Below are 14708 nucleotides of genomic sequence, written 5' to 3'. Positions count from 1 at the left end.
ACCCACCACTGGATCAAGCGGTCCTCAAGGCAGCCAGCAAAAGACGGTAATCACATGAATGCATATACACAAATTGAGCTGTGGATGGATAGGGGTTGGAGTAAGCTTCCTGCAGCTATTCCTTCTCCGGCCAATTGGAAAGGTCCAGGCTTACCTTCAAACTGCCATTATGTTCTTCCTGGAAGAACATAATCTCCCCATTATCTTTGGTTCCCTGCCCATAAGCAGAAACCCAAGTCTCCTTCCTTTTGTAGATAAACCATGGGGCACAGCCTCCAGGAAAGTGTGGTCCTCCAGCCCTACAGAATTTGGCATCTCCTTCTCAGTCCTTGACTATATTACAAAAATACATAAATCAGTAGCCTTCAAGTTAAACTCCAAGATGAAATTTAGAGAGAGTCTCCACCCCTTGGTTTGCTCTTTATAAAGCACAACTTTCCCCCTTTCCACCTTCACTAACTAGGTAATTCATAATTACTGCCAGGAGCAACGGGGTCAGTGATGCTTCTGCGGCACGGTTTCAATAGTTGTGGCTTCGCCTTCTTCAGCCTGTTCTTGGGTCTACTTCTCCCGAGTATCACAGGAAGGGAACTGAAGTATGTTGTATTGGTAAGCGTGAGGTCTTCTTTTCATTGCTAACAATGGCCTTGACACTGTAGATCTTTGCAGTTCTTCTTTCTAAAAGTATGTTCCTGTGAATGATTTTATGCAGTTTGACATGCTGAGCAGAATTTTTTTCAGAAGGTTTGTTTTTATGAGAAAATTTCTGTGGTTTTTCTCCCCCCCCCTTAAAAAAGACCACTTGGAATATCCCACCCCCATCCCCTATTTCTAACCATATTTTGTGGTTGCCATCTTTCCATTATTCCCACCCCCCACAGTGCTTTTGAAGAATGATGCTAGAGAAGTACTTCTAAGTACCACCACACACAAATAGCATTGTTTAAAGGAAAGGGTATGAAATGTCTATATAGAAACCAGAGCTTGAACAAAATACTGTCTAATTGAATTTAAACTCTCAATTTTTCTGGTCAGCTTTATGAAGAACACACAATGGGCTTGTAAGTGTTCAGTCATACAATATTTCACTTGACATCTGAATGTTAACGCCCAACAGCGAGCAGATTTTGCAATGCATGTTTTCTGAATATGAGAAAATGTTGTATTCCCTTTTTGCTTCCTTTTTCCAACTGTACAGCACTAAGGTTCCACGCAAACTATCACTTATTCTTTGCAGCACACAACAGTATTATTGACAGTCTTCCTTTTGTAGATACCCACCCTCAAAGTCTGTTAGCTCTAGAATAGGGGTTCCCGAACTATGGTCCATGCCCTTCCTTCAGGTGGTCTGCAACATGTCCTCATAATGATTTTGAATACTTATTTTATTTCTTCCATTGTTTTTCAGTTTGAATTATATGAAATGCAAAGTGTAGTACAATAAGATATAAGACATGAAAGAAGCACTAAAAATAGAATTAAAAATTATACAGCACAGAGTGGATTGCAAGCACTACAGTAGTCAAGAAAACCATTAAGACCAACAGACGTTTTCAAATGGTCCAGGAGAAACCACTTCTCTAGAAATTCCTTATGTACATTGTGTTCTCCTCTCAAAAGGACAAAAACTAAAATCGAAATACAGCTGTATTAGCGAATCCCCTTCAACTTCTCACCCTGCACAGAATTGCAGAGGCACAGCACTGCTAGGAGATATTCTGGCAGCTTTTTCATAGTGCATTTCTCTGATAACGAAGGCTATAATATTATAGGCACTTACTTAAAAAGCAGGACCCACTGAAGTCAAGTCATTGGGGCTTCTGAGAAGACAGGCATAGGGTAATGTTGTGAGAGGGCCGTGTGCTCCAGATTTAGAGCTGCGGCAGGGCAGTTAATACTTAATTCCAACAGATTGCATCCAGTTCTATTTTCTCTGAAAACTAACGCAATCTTCAAAACATTTCACCAGGTTTACCGGCATGGCGACAGAAACCCAGTTTCAACTTTTCCGACTAATGAGGTCAAAGAACACGTCTGGCCACAAGGATATGGACAGCTCACAACGGTCTGATAGCTGCTCTAAGGAATGAAATCGTATTTTGTTTATTTGTTTGCAGGCTCCAATAGTATCAGTGCCCATTTCAGTACAATGTACACAAACAATAATATAATTTATGTACGGTCCACTAACCCAAATTACAGAATGTAAACTATATAAATTTATTTTTTATTAAAAAAAAAAGAATCAAAGAGCAATCATAGACTAAGGTAAATTGCAGCATTTAGAAATTTTGCAACATTCTTTCCTTTTGCTGCTATTGAGAATGGGTTCTATCTCTCCCCCTCCCCAACCTGAGTCCTTATAATGACACTTCATCGTGAGGTAGTCTTTAAATATTGCTGTGGGCGAGAAGGGAAAGGCCGTGCATCAAGCAGGAAGTAGAATGGCAACAAAACATTGTTGAGAAGAAGACAAGCTGATGCCACCATCATAAGCCCCCACCCAACTCCCAGGCTGCAGAAGTTGCCAAAATGCAGCCCCCACTATCACAGTCTGCAGTTGGGACTGTGAATTTAAAAGGCTTTCTTAACCCAGCTCTAGAATGATGTCAGTGATGTGAGAGCTACAGCCGTATCAACACACATTCATAATTTGTTACAGAATCTGGTCCAGTCCCTTTTTTTTTTTAGTCTTGGAGACCTGCCACAAATCTAGATACAGATAGGTAGCAGTGTTGGTCTGACGCAGTCAAAATAAAAATAAAAAATCCTTCCAGTAGCACCTTAGAGCAGTGTTTCCCAACCAGTGTACCTCCAGATGTTTTGGGACTACAACTCCCATCATTCCTGACCACTGGTCTTGCTAGCTAGGGATGATGGGAGTTGTAGTCACAAAACATCTGGAGGCACACTGGTTGGGAAACACTGCCTTAGAGACCAACTAAGTTTGTCATAGGTATGAGCTTTCGTGTGCATGCACACTTCTTCAGATAGCTCATACCTATGACAAACTTAGTTGGTCTCTAAGGTGCTACTGGAAGGATTTTTTATTTTTATTTTGACAAATCTAGATGTTAACCTTGTTCTCCTGATGCTGTGAAAAGGAACAGGCCAAAATTCAGAGCCTAGCTTTTTCATGATGATGTAATGTACACCCAACACTGCGATCCTAGAATACACAAAGTGTTCCTTTATCCTTTGAAATAGTCAGAAGTAGCTTGGAGGGGGCGGTAAATTGCATCAATGAGTTTTACATGCATACTTTTTCTTTTTCTTTTTCCCATAGCGTGGAATGCGGCAGCAATACCAGTTGGGTAAATTCATAAAGGAGAGATATAAGGACTTTTTAAGTGATGAATACAAGCGAAATGAAGCAAGTATTGGAATTAACTCCCCCCTGTTTTCTCAGCAATAGCATTTATACTAATATAATGTTAGGGTCAAACTATGGATGAGCGTCCCCATGCTTGTCGGATTGGGACAAGCAAATAGAAGCAGAAGTGTAGTGATTTCCACCTTGTGTTCAAAATTTACTCATAATTGCAGTCCCCACAAGCCTAGCAGCATCCGCGGTGACTTTCCATCTCCAACCTTTCTCCTCCCTACCATGGCTACTATGTTCACCTTAGGGTGAAAGGCAGGGAATAAATTAGACGATCAACAACAACCACCCTGCCTTGGGGAATAGGCACCACACCCTGTTGACCTTTCACAGGATTTCCAGTTAGGAGATGGGGCACAGACAGAAAAAGAAGACAGCCGTCACCAGAACAGCAACCCTGAAAGTGGGTTGGTGTGGGTATGCAAGTTAGAATTATACCTTCCCCTGTGGAAAATAACCATCTAGGATCAAAACAGCAATGCCATCCTGAGCCACTCTTTCTTTCTTTTTTCCTTCCCAGATTTATGTCCGAAGTACAGATTATGATCGAACCATTATGAGTGCTCAGGCCAATCTGGCCGGTCTCTTTCCCCCTAAAAAAAACCAAATCTGGAACAAAGAGATCGCTTGGCAACCAATTCCAGTTCATACTGTGCCACTTTCAGAGGAAAGGGTAAGAAAACGTGTGGTATTTTTAACCTTTTCCGCTCCCAGTTCAATGGAAACATGGTAACCTGAGAGGTGAATATTTCACTGAAATAGAGAGATAAATAGAGATGAGACAAAGTCTTGGAGTTGTGATGCACAGTTAGAGCTTCTATTTGCAAAAAACCAGCTGAGGGCGCCCTAAATTTGGACCGAGGCCATGGGCATGGGGAAGTCAGTCTGTGGCATCGCTCGGAGCTTAAATGCATCAGCAGAAGTTGCACTGTGCATTGAAATCCCTGCTCAGAGGGGCACACTTGACCCTTGTTGCAGTCACACTCAAACTCTGAGTATGGAAGATAAGGAAGGGAAGTTTACTGTGTGAAATATTTGTTGGCTATGACAGCTCTTAGGTGCAGCTGAGGTAAATGTACAAAGAACCATGCTTGCTCTTCTATCTCTGCAGGAGAGAGAGAAAGGAAAGATAATTCCTCTCAAAGGTGGGGTGAAGAAGGAGGAAGTGAGGTCAGCAGCCCTGAGAGTGTCAGCCTAGCATCTGAAGAAAGGACAGCACTGAAAGTCTAGCGAGCATGGAAGCTCTTCTTTCTATCTACTTTCTGTCGCCATGCAAACCCACCAAGCCTTTAGCACAAGCCACCCCTGACCAAGGCAACTTTTTGCAACAGAAAATGTGGGAGTTGTAATCCCATGCTTCTGACTGCTTGCTCTTCAAGCATCTTCCCACCTGCCACAAAGCACAGGATGTGTGACTAGGACCTCAGGCTATTAATAATAATCTGAATTTAGGATGGACATATGTAATATACACAGGCAGGTGATAATATGAGGAGGTCTTTTAGCTGATTATGTTTCATTTCATTTTATTAGTTGTTGTACTATCCTGTTCGCGCTGCATGTCCAAAATTCGGTAAACTTCTAAAGGAAACTTTGGGATCCAAAACAGTCCAGGAAAAACTGAAAAGTCACATGGTAAGAAATGGAAAGGGAGAGTCTTATGGCTGCAATCCATGCGAGTAAATCCCACTGAAATCAATGGTGCTTGCTTCTGAGTAGACATACCTCGGAATGTGCTGCAAATGTCTGATATGACAGCCAAACGCCTTTCGTTTCTTGATGTGGCATCGATTATAAACCTGTTTTCTCATTATTAATTTGTTATTGTTTTGCTTACAGGTCTTTTTAGCAGTTGTGCAAGTCCAACTGACTTCCCTGGGCTGCTTAAAACTAGAGATGAATCAACCGTCCCCAAAGGGACTCTCTTATCTCTCTGAAATTACAACCTGTGCAGTGTGCAGCCTTGAACAGTGTTTTATTTTTCATGTTCCTGCCTGCTTGTAAAATAAAGGGAGAATCATTTTCCCCAAAAGGGGCAATAAAAGAGGTCTGGGCGGATTGCCTTGTTGGCTGTGCAGAGCAGGCAGTGGTGCTGCCATGTTTTCAGGGGGCATGTACAAAATGCCCACTGCCCCATCCCGCTCCATTTCCTCCCTCCCTCCACCCCTCTGCCCTGGTTAGTTACTACTCCCCACAGCCTTTTCACTAGCAAAAGGGAATGAAGAGGTCTCTTGTTCTTTCTTTGGGGGCAAAAATGAAAGAGAGTGGGGTTCTTTTGTCCCTTTCCTATCCTCTTTGAAGTGGAACAATAAAACTCAGGACAGATGTAGAAATGTCCAGTCACAGACAGCCCACGAATGCTACTGGAAACTCCCCATTTGCAGGGGTTACGTTCCTGGCCCCCATGCGCATTCCTGGAGCATGCATAAGCCCGCCCCACCTCATTAAACCCCATTATGCCCACACTCCAATCCCCATTCCATTCCCTCTTCTGGCCACGAGGTCCGCAGCAATGAGTTTTTACGCAGAGCTGCATTAATCGGACACACGTAAAATGGTCTCTGCCTGTACTATTTCACAGATGTGGAACACTGAGGTTGGTGTCACCAAGCAACACTACCACCAGTAATTAGGAGCACTTGTTTCTTTCAATATTTCCAAAGCATCCAGCAATTTCCTTTGACCACCTGTTCCCACCTGTGGAAAGGAGGATTGCAGAGATAAAACAGGCTTTGGCTGAATGGGGATTTGCCAACGTGTGACAGCATCCCACCTGGAAGTAGTAAGAGGTTGGAAGTGTCCGTATTGGCAAAATCAAGTTGACTGGAGCTCAGCAAACCCACCATTCATATCCTATGTCTCCAAGGCAATCTAAACCTTTCCCATCTCGCAGTTGAAATGACGATTGCATGGGTCTGCCTTTGAAGGGTCTTCCGAAGCTGCAACCTGACTGGTGCAGAACAGTGGCAGTCAAATTTATTTCTGCTGCTGTCTTCAGGGGCCATTGAGCATGCCGGTTGCCTACTGAAGCCTTGTTTGCCAACAGCTTTCAATCCCCTTGTGCTCCTTTCAAGCTCTGAAAGCCCGCCGTTTAATCCTGTCATCCAAGATTGGGGGCTACTGCAGCACCCCCCACATTATGGAACTGGCAGGGCAAAACATCGCCCCATTAAAAAACGGCAGTCACTGCAGGATCAGGCCCTACCATGCATTTGCACTTACTGATTCATTAATCCTTCTGCTCTTTATCTTTCAGTCACTTCTAGGTCAAATGGCAGCTAACCTGGGATACGAAGTGACAGATCTTCTGGATTTCAACAGTCACAAACTCTGGAATGCGTACGATGCTTTACTTGTTCAGGTAATTCCTAGTAAACCTATATGAAACTCATTCAGCCCCAACAAAAAAGGCCAAGGGGTTTAGGACGAGGTGGCATGTGGCAGATAAAAGCCACACTTGTGGCAAGGTCATGAACGATCCTGCTTTCAATATTATTTGTGCTGGCTGTAGGCTGTTGTAACCATAGTAGCAGAAGCTGCAGTGGTCCAAGTTACTGTTTACATCGAGGATGAGGAACCATTTTCAGTTTCAGGGGCACATTTGCGTCTAGGAAACATTCCAAGGTAGGACCACATATCAGTGGTGGTTTTAGGGGGCAAGGTTGTGTAGAGCTATAATTTTCCTTTTTCCCTGTGTGCAGAAGGATGGTTTACACCCACCCACCCACACCTCTCTATCTCCATATAAGAGACATTATCAGAAACCAAAGACACATTTCAGCAAAGCTAAAACACCCCTTTAGTTAGGCAGAGGCCTATTCTCCCCCCCAAAAAAAAGGGGGATCTTCCAGATTGAGTTCATCAACGCAGTTGGGGCTGTGTTTTTTCTTTTCTTTAACCACCACAGACATGGGGCTGGGAGAGGAGACCTATGTAGTCTAATTCTAATCCTACAATTGTGGAAATTTATTTAGACCAAATCCCCACTCGTCGTAATATGGTTTTATTGGGCGGCTGTGAGCCATTTTGTGTGGGCCCCAATGTGTCATGGAATGGGTTTTCCTATATATAAACATGAAGGTCCATGAAACAACTGAACAGATAAGAGTGAAAGAGCAAAGGCATGGCTGATAGATGAATCACCACCTGCTTTTATTTCTTTTCGACTGTAGAAAAAACATAACCAACCAGTACCACGCTGGGCTACGGACGAAGTCATGGACAATTTGAAAAATCTTTTGGCATTTTCCATAAATGCAATGTTCGGGATACACAAAAGAGAAATGAAATCACAACTACAAGGAGGTAAGAAAAAGAAAAACCCACAATTTTCTATATAAAAATAAAAAATCCTCCCAGTAGCACCTTAGAGACCAACTAAGTTTGCCATAGGTATGTCATATAGGGACCCAGGTGGCTCTGTGGGTTAAACCACAGAGCCTAGGGCTTGCCGATCAGAAGGTCGGCGGTTCGAATCCCTGCAACGGGGTGAGCTCCCGTTGCTTGGTCCCAGCTCCTGCCCACCTAGCAGTTCGAAAGCACATCAAAGTGCAAGTAGATAAATAGGGACCGCTCCGGCGGGAAGGTAAACGGCGTTTCCGTGCGCTGCTCTGGTTCGCCAGAAGCAGCTTTGTCATGCTGGCCACATGACCCGGAAGCTGTCTGCGGACAAACGCCGGCTCCCTCAGCCTATAGAGCAAGATGAGCACCGCAACCCCAAAGTCGGACACGACTGGACCTGATGGTCAGGGGCCCCTTTACCTTTACCTAAGGTGCTACTGGAAGGATTTTTTATTTTTATTTTGACTGCGTCAGACCAACATGGCTACCTACCTGTAATTTTCTATATGACATGCATATTATCTAAAGCAGGAGCAACTAACTTATCTTGGTTCAAGGGCTGCATTGAAGGTTGGACACACAGAGAGACCAAGTGCTGCATGCCTCATGTGTAGACACAAAGGCTGGATCTAGACTCATTAAAGAAACGTTTCAGGAAAACGCATTATAAAGCTTATAGTGGGAAGTCACATTGCCAAAGGGTCCAACTCTACAGCTCCATCTGGTGTCCCAATGTTATAGCACATTTAAAACTTTCTTTCTTTCTTTCTTTCTTTCTTTCTTTCTTTCTTTCTTTCTTTCTTTCTTTCTTAATGTAACTGAGTCCAAAGTCACATTCCTATGTGTGTATAGACCAACTTAGCACACATATAGTATACCCCTCAACAGTCCCAATTGAACTGGGAGTATTACTAGAATGTTAGAACTTCTCTGCCCCAGCTGGGGAGAAATGTCTTTGCCAATTTGCTTTAACAATTGGTTAAAGATAAAAAGGGCTTCTTGGTTTCACCAGCATTCGTATTCTTTTCCATCACCATTAAGGTCTCCTTGTGAAAGATATTTTGGATAAGATGACAGAAGCTACTCAGGCCACTGATGGAAGAAAAATGTTAATGTATTCAGCTGTAAGTATGAACATTTTAAATTGACCAAACCTCCTATAGCTCACATTCTCCTGCTACCTTTTGGCTCCCCTCTTTAAGCCGTCTATTTGGAAATGCAATTTGTCTACTCAAGTAACATTAGGCACATCAAATCTTTTTAAAACAGGGTTGAAAAGTGCCACTTTTTGCTTTGAAGGAAAAGCACTTATGCTCTTGGTGAGTCGCCCTACCCTCCTGATCTGGATTGGGCCACACTCTGTACATTATCTTTTGGGGGCTGTGGGGAGAGATTTGGGTAGGAAAACTGCATAGCCCTCCAGCCCAAATCAGGGTCCCACCTGAAATATACTCGGAGTCGAGAGTGAAGTTCATGCTCTTTATTCAGCTCATATTCATCAAGGAGAAGAAGAGAAGACGAATGGCTCTTTTCCCAAAACCATCTGCTTATATACATTATTTACACAATGGGCCTTGCGTGATTGGCTACTTCAGGGCTACACCTGTGGGCCAATTATATTGTGGATTGACTTCTGCCTGCAGCCTGATTGGCTGCTCCTACAGGCCAATCAGGTAGCAGATTCACTTCTGCCAGCCGCCTGATTGGCTGCTCCAGCAGGCCAATCAGGTTGCGGATTCACTTCCACCTGGAGTTGGATTGGGTAGCTCCCGCTGATTCTGAATCCTATTGTTCTAGGATTCAGCTCAGTACATAACACCACCACAGCTCATGTTCCTGCAAAATAAAAGTAATTACACAGAGAAAGAGAGAGAGATGATTGACATAAGGTTTCATTGATACTGAAGGCAGCCCCAGAGCTACAAATGTGAAGAAACTACATGTTAAAATACTAAATTAGCTGACTGTCTGGAACTAGCCTAAGGTCTTACATGCCCATTTTGTTGCACATTTCATTCCCTTTAGTGCCTGCTTGGATTATTTGCAAGCGTGATCCCTTTGCAGTATCTCATGTCCTAGAGACCATAATGAGGCCTTTGTCTAATATGGCATCTTTGAAACTAGCAGAGTCTGAGATAAGAACTCTCTTTCTATACATTCATATATACCAGGCATGTCCAACAGGTAGATCATGATCTACTGGTAGATCACTGGACGTGTGCGGTAGATCACTGGTAGATCATTGGCTCCCCGCAAAGAAGCTGAACAACTGTGGCTCCCCTTAAAGAAGCTCAATATTTTACCTCCTCCCTGAGAAAACTCAACAACTTTGATCCAACTACCCCAAAAGGGGCCTTCCTCCTTCCTAAAAAAAGCTCAACAACTTTGACCTGAACCCCCAAAAAGGGGAGTAGATCACTGCCAGTTTTTAACTCTGTGAGTAGATCGCAGTCTCTTGGGAGTTGGCCACCCCTGATATATACACACATGTACACACACACGCACACACTTCTGTCCTAAAAGTTACAATGAATTCTTTTCCCCCCCTTTTATAGCATGATATGACACTAGTTGCTCTCCAAGTAGCACTCAATGTTTTCAAAGAACAGCTACCTCCATACGCCGCCTGCCTATTTTTTGAGCTACATAAAGAAGACAGTGGGTAAATATGAACTCGTATATTCAATAATTAGCAGTGATTTATTGGGTAAGCATTTGCAAATTCACTCATCTTCTCAAACACAGTATTTCTTCTCACAATTCCTGCACTGCTGAAATGGGTCAAAAATCAGTTGCGTTCCCTCTGCGTTTGAGCTTGACATCCGGCTGTTCAAAATGCTGTTGAAAAATTATTTCATAGCTGAGTGTCTGAGGTGTGCATAACTTTGAAAGACAGAAAGGGGTTGAAAGGGTTGAGTCACACTTTGTGCCAAATCTACAATATTGATCATTGATGCAGAGCTGAGAAACCCCAGTTAAATCATAATTACTTGAAACAGCAGGTTAGAACTGGGCAACATGGAAAACAAGACTAAATACCACAAAATATCCAATTTCATGAAAGGGTTTTATAAACCACATCCAAAATAATAGTGCAGTTCTAGTCACCTTTAATGGGTCATAATCCCCACTGGGACTCACCTCTGAGACAACATGTGTATGATTATGCCTCAACGCACTTACTAGAGAAGAATCCCAACTGAACAGAATGAAATTTACTTCTAAGCAACTATACCCATAATAGCACTGCCTGAAGGCTACATTCCTGGGCTTACTTCAGAATAAACCCCATTGATATCTGTGGGACATATTTCTAAATATATATGCATGAAATAAATCGAACAACCAGGCGGCTTGTGACAAAGGGTTGGTTTTGCTTCTTTAAGTAAATCCCATCGAGATGGTTTGCATTCAGTCGAGAAAATCAGCAAGTTGTCTTGAGCCTTCCGTGGTTAGCAATACAGAAGTCCGCCCATCTTATCAGAAGAGTTCTCAGAGCAGTTCTTATGAAATGGAAGTGAGGCCTGGGTGATATATGGCTGCATCTTATGAAAATGGCTACAGAATGCTCTTAATGACCTAAATTTCTTATTTTCAGTGAGTTCACCATTGAGATGTACTATCGGGTCAGAAAATATGATCCACCCCATGCTCTTGTTTTGCCGGGCTGCGAAGCGGCTTGTCCCTTGCAGAAGTTTAAAGAACTGGTTTCCCCTGTCATACCAAAGGACTGGCAAGCAGAATGTAATAGTTAATGTAGGATGGCATCAGAAATGAGAGGTAAGATAGGTAGCAGGGTTGAAACGAACACATATAAAACCAATGTGTCAACATTCCATTTGTCAGCTTGACCTTCCTCACAACACCCCTATGAGGTAGATTAGGATGAATCGCCCAAGGTCAAACGGTGCACTTCATGAGGCTACCTTTGACTGTGACTCGGAAACTGCAACTAATCCAGAATGTGGCAGCTAGATTGGTGTCTGGGAGCGGCCGCAGGTACTGAAAGACCTACATTGGCTTCCAGTATGTTTCCAAGCACAATTCAAAGTGTTGGTGCTGACCTTTGAAGCCCTAAACAGCCTCGGCCCAGTATACCTGAAGGAGTGTCTCCACCCCCATCGTTCAGCTGAAGTCCATCTCCGAGGGCCTTCTGGTGGTTCCCTCACTGCAAGAAGTGAGGTTACACGGAACCAGGCAGAGGGCCTTCTCGGTAGTGGCGCCCTCCCTGTGGAACACCCTCCCATCAGATGTCAAGGAAATAAACATCTATATGAATTTGAGAAGAGACATTAAGGCAACCTGGTATAGGGAAGCTTTTAGCATATGATGTCCTCCTGTGTTTTTATATTTTTTTGGAAATCCACCCAGAGTGGCCAGGACAACCCAGTCAGATGGACAGGGTACAAATATTATTATTATACAGGTACACAGATGTATACATAACTTGTAATAACTATATGTGTATTTCCCAAAAATATATTTCTAAATGATGGCAGTGTTGTTGACCTTTTGACATGTTGCTATTGTCTCTCATCTTCTACCAGGGTGAAAAGTAAAATCAAAGAAAAGGCAAATGAGAAAATTAACATCCCCAGGAAGGAAAGTGGACAGCAAATAAGTTGTAGGACACCAGAAACACTGCGTGACACTTGATGATTTCGTGTGATTCTCATTATTAGGATTTTCCTCTTCTCAGAAATTATTCTGATCAAATAAAAACCAAATTGGCTTGAACAAACACTGCCGGCTGCGGCATCATTTACAAGTGAATGTGTGTCTATATACTAAATCTAAGGCCGGGGGGGGGGATGAAAGCCTGGTTGGAGAGCAGCAATTGATTTTGCAACCTTATTGACAATACAGTATTTTTAAATATTGCTTTTTTAAAAAAAGTTCAAATGTGCAACTGAGCTTCGTATTTTTTTTAGAAGTCCATTTATCAAAAATTGTTAACATATTTTGGGCATTAAACCCATATTCTTCAAATACGCCTCTTATATAACCGTGAAACTGAGCACTTGTAGAGTTCCCATTCATTTCAATGGGTGTTAGGACTTTTGAAGTCCCTGCTCCCATGCAAGGCGTACAAGTTTTCTGGCCCCCTCCTCCCTGTTGCCAAATAAGATGAAAAAGAAACATAGGGATGTTTTGTCCTGCAGACCATTTGCATTTCAAGCTTCCTACTCAACTGAAACTGGCAGGTGCTCCATCAACATCATTGTCACCTTGACCTTTAGATTTTTATTTTGCTTAATGCTGGTAACCTTGAACTTGTTTGTGTCTTTAACCTGCATTTTCCAAATCATTGACACCCTTAAATTTACTAATGTTGTCAAAGCATTTAGACTCTGTCGTGTTAGGGTAAATAATACAAATATTCTATATTCCCGAAGTCAACGATGACACAGCTATTAAAGATGTCCTTTCCTTCTCTGTTAGCTTTTGTTTGTGTGACTCTTTCTTCCCTTTCACCTCCCTTTAGAGTTCTCAAACAGTAGATATATAAACACACACACACACACACACACACACACACACACACACAATGTGTACATTTACTTGTAATGGGTTAAACAATGAAAGGGCAGTTAATCATGTTAAAATCTACAACTGCTAATCAAATCATATTGTGCTCTATAAATATTTCCCTGACTTCTTCTGAAACAGTGGTTATCAGGCTGCAAGCAAAGGATGCAGAACAAATGTATATAGTGAATGGTTATTCCAAATCGTTCCAAACTGATGAAACAGATTGTAAAAAAACAAAACAAAACAAGTTAATCACTAGATGCCATTATTAAAATATCAGACTGAGGTCAAATGAGGATGTTCCCACAGAACTTTACTCCAGAATTTCCACTTTCCTCCCACTCATGTTTTATGGGGAAGTTATATGGCATTAAAGGGAGTTGGTAGTGCTGTGGTCTAAACCACTGAGCCTCTTGGGCCTGCTGATCAGAAGGTTGGCGGTTTGAATCCCCGTGACGGGGTGAGCTCCCATTGCTCTGTCCCAGCTCCTGCCAACCTAGCAGTTTGAAAGCACACCAATGCAAGTAGATAAACAGCAGCGGGAAGGTAAACAGCGTTTCCATGCACTCTGGTTTCCATTGTGGTGTCCCGTTGTGCCAGAAGTGGTTTAGTCCTGCTGGCCACATGACCTGGAAAGCTGTCTGCAGCCTGAAGTGAGACGAGCACCATACCCCATAGTCGCCTTTGACTGGACTTAACCATCCAGGGGTCCTTTACCTTTACCTTTAGCTATATGACATTGTTCTTCTGTGATTTCCACCCCCCACCCCCCTGTGTTCTTATGGTTTCTTTCTAGAACTTGCCCAACCTGGGGTTTTTTTTGGGGGGGGGGGGAATAGAACGGAACAGTATCATGATCTCCACAGGTGTAGATCAGTTTGGCACGGCGGTTCTGCCTTTCTGAAGGGGCGTAGTTTTGACACATGCACCTTAATCCAAACAAGTCAATGGTGCTACAGTTCAAGAGAACATATCTGAGAACATATTTGCTGTGGCAAAGTCAGTCAGAGATATTAGTGTTTACATGGTGGCAGCAGAATACCAGTAGTTGGGAGATGGTTTGAGGTCCTAGAAACCTGGAACTGGGGACCCTATAAGGCAAATAGGGGTTGAGAGAACCTTTGCCAAGCAAAGGGAGATTGGTGATTTGAATTAAAGTATCCTCTTGCTCCTAAAGTGGTGGACTTGGGCAGGGGGGGAGGAGGTGCCTGTTTGTCAGGGGCTTTGGGGGGGCAGGCAAGCCCGGCCCTCACCTGCATGACAACAGGTGTAGGGTGAGTGGCTATGGGGTGCCCAAAACAGCTTCATGGGCCAAATGGGAAAGTCTGATGGGCCAAGAATAAATAATTGAAAAATCACCTCAGAAGCTGGTGGTCTCTTGCTTTGCCTCAGGGAACAGTACAATCACGTAAAAGGTTAGAGGCAACCATGAACACAAACGGCAAATGGACTT

The 14708-nt window shown here is 43.1% G+C and overlaps 1 protein-coding gene across 1 annotated transcript; it reads left to right on the top strand.

Moving 5' to 3' along the window:
- The first annotated feature begins 501 nt into the window (after positions 1 to 501).
- On the top strand, positions 502 to 11478 carry LOC118092147 (prostatic acid phosphatase-like). The gene is made up of 10 exons (XM_035129933.2): positions 502 to 609; positions 1970 to 2065; positions 3287 to 3373; positions 3903 to 4055; positions 4916 to 5017; positions 6639 to 6743; positions 7555 to 7687; positions 8765 to 8847; positions 10279 to 10385; positions 11322 to 11478. The coding sequence occupies exons 1-10, from the start codon at positions 502 to 504 to the stop codon at positions 11476 to 11478; spliced, it is 1131 nt and encodes a 376-aa protein (XP_034985824.2).
- Positions 11479 to 14708: the final 3230 nt, after the last annotated feature.

This window comes from Zootoca vivipara, chromosome 12 (genome assembly GCF_963506605.1).
Source record: "Zootoca vivipara chromosome 12, rZooViv1.1, whole genome shotgun sequence".
Lineage (NCBI taxonomy): Eukaryota > Metazoa > Chordata > Lepidosauria > Squamata > Lacertidae > Zootoca > Zootoca vivipara.
The sequence above is the reverse complement of the archived record's forward strand: the minus strand, read 5'-3'. Positions and strand labels throughout refer to the sequence as shown.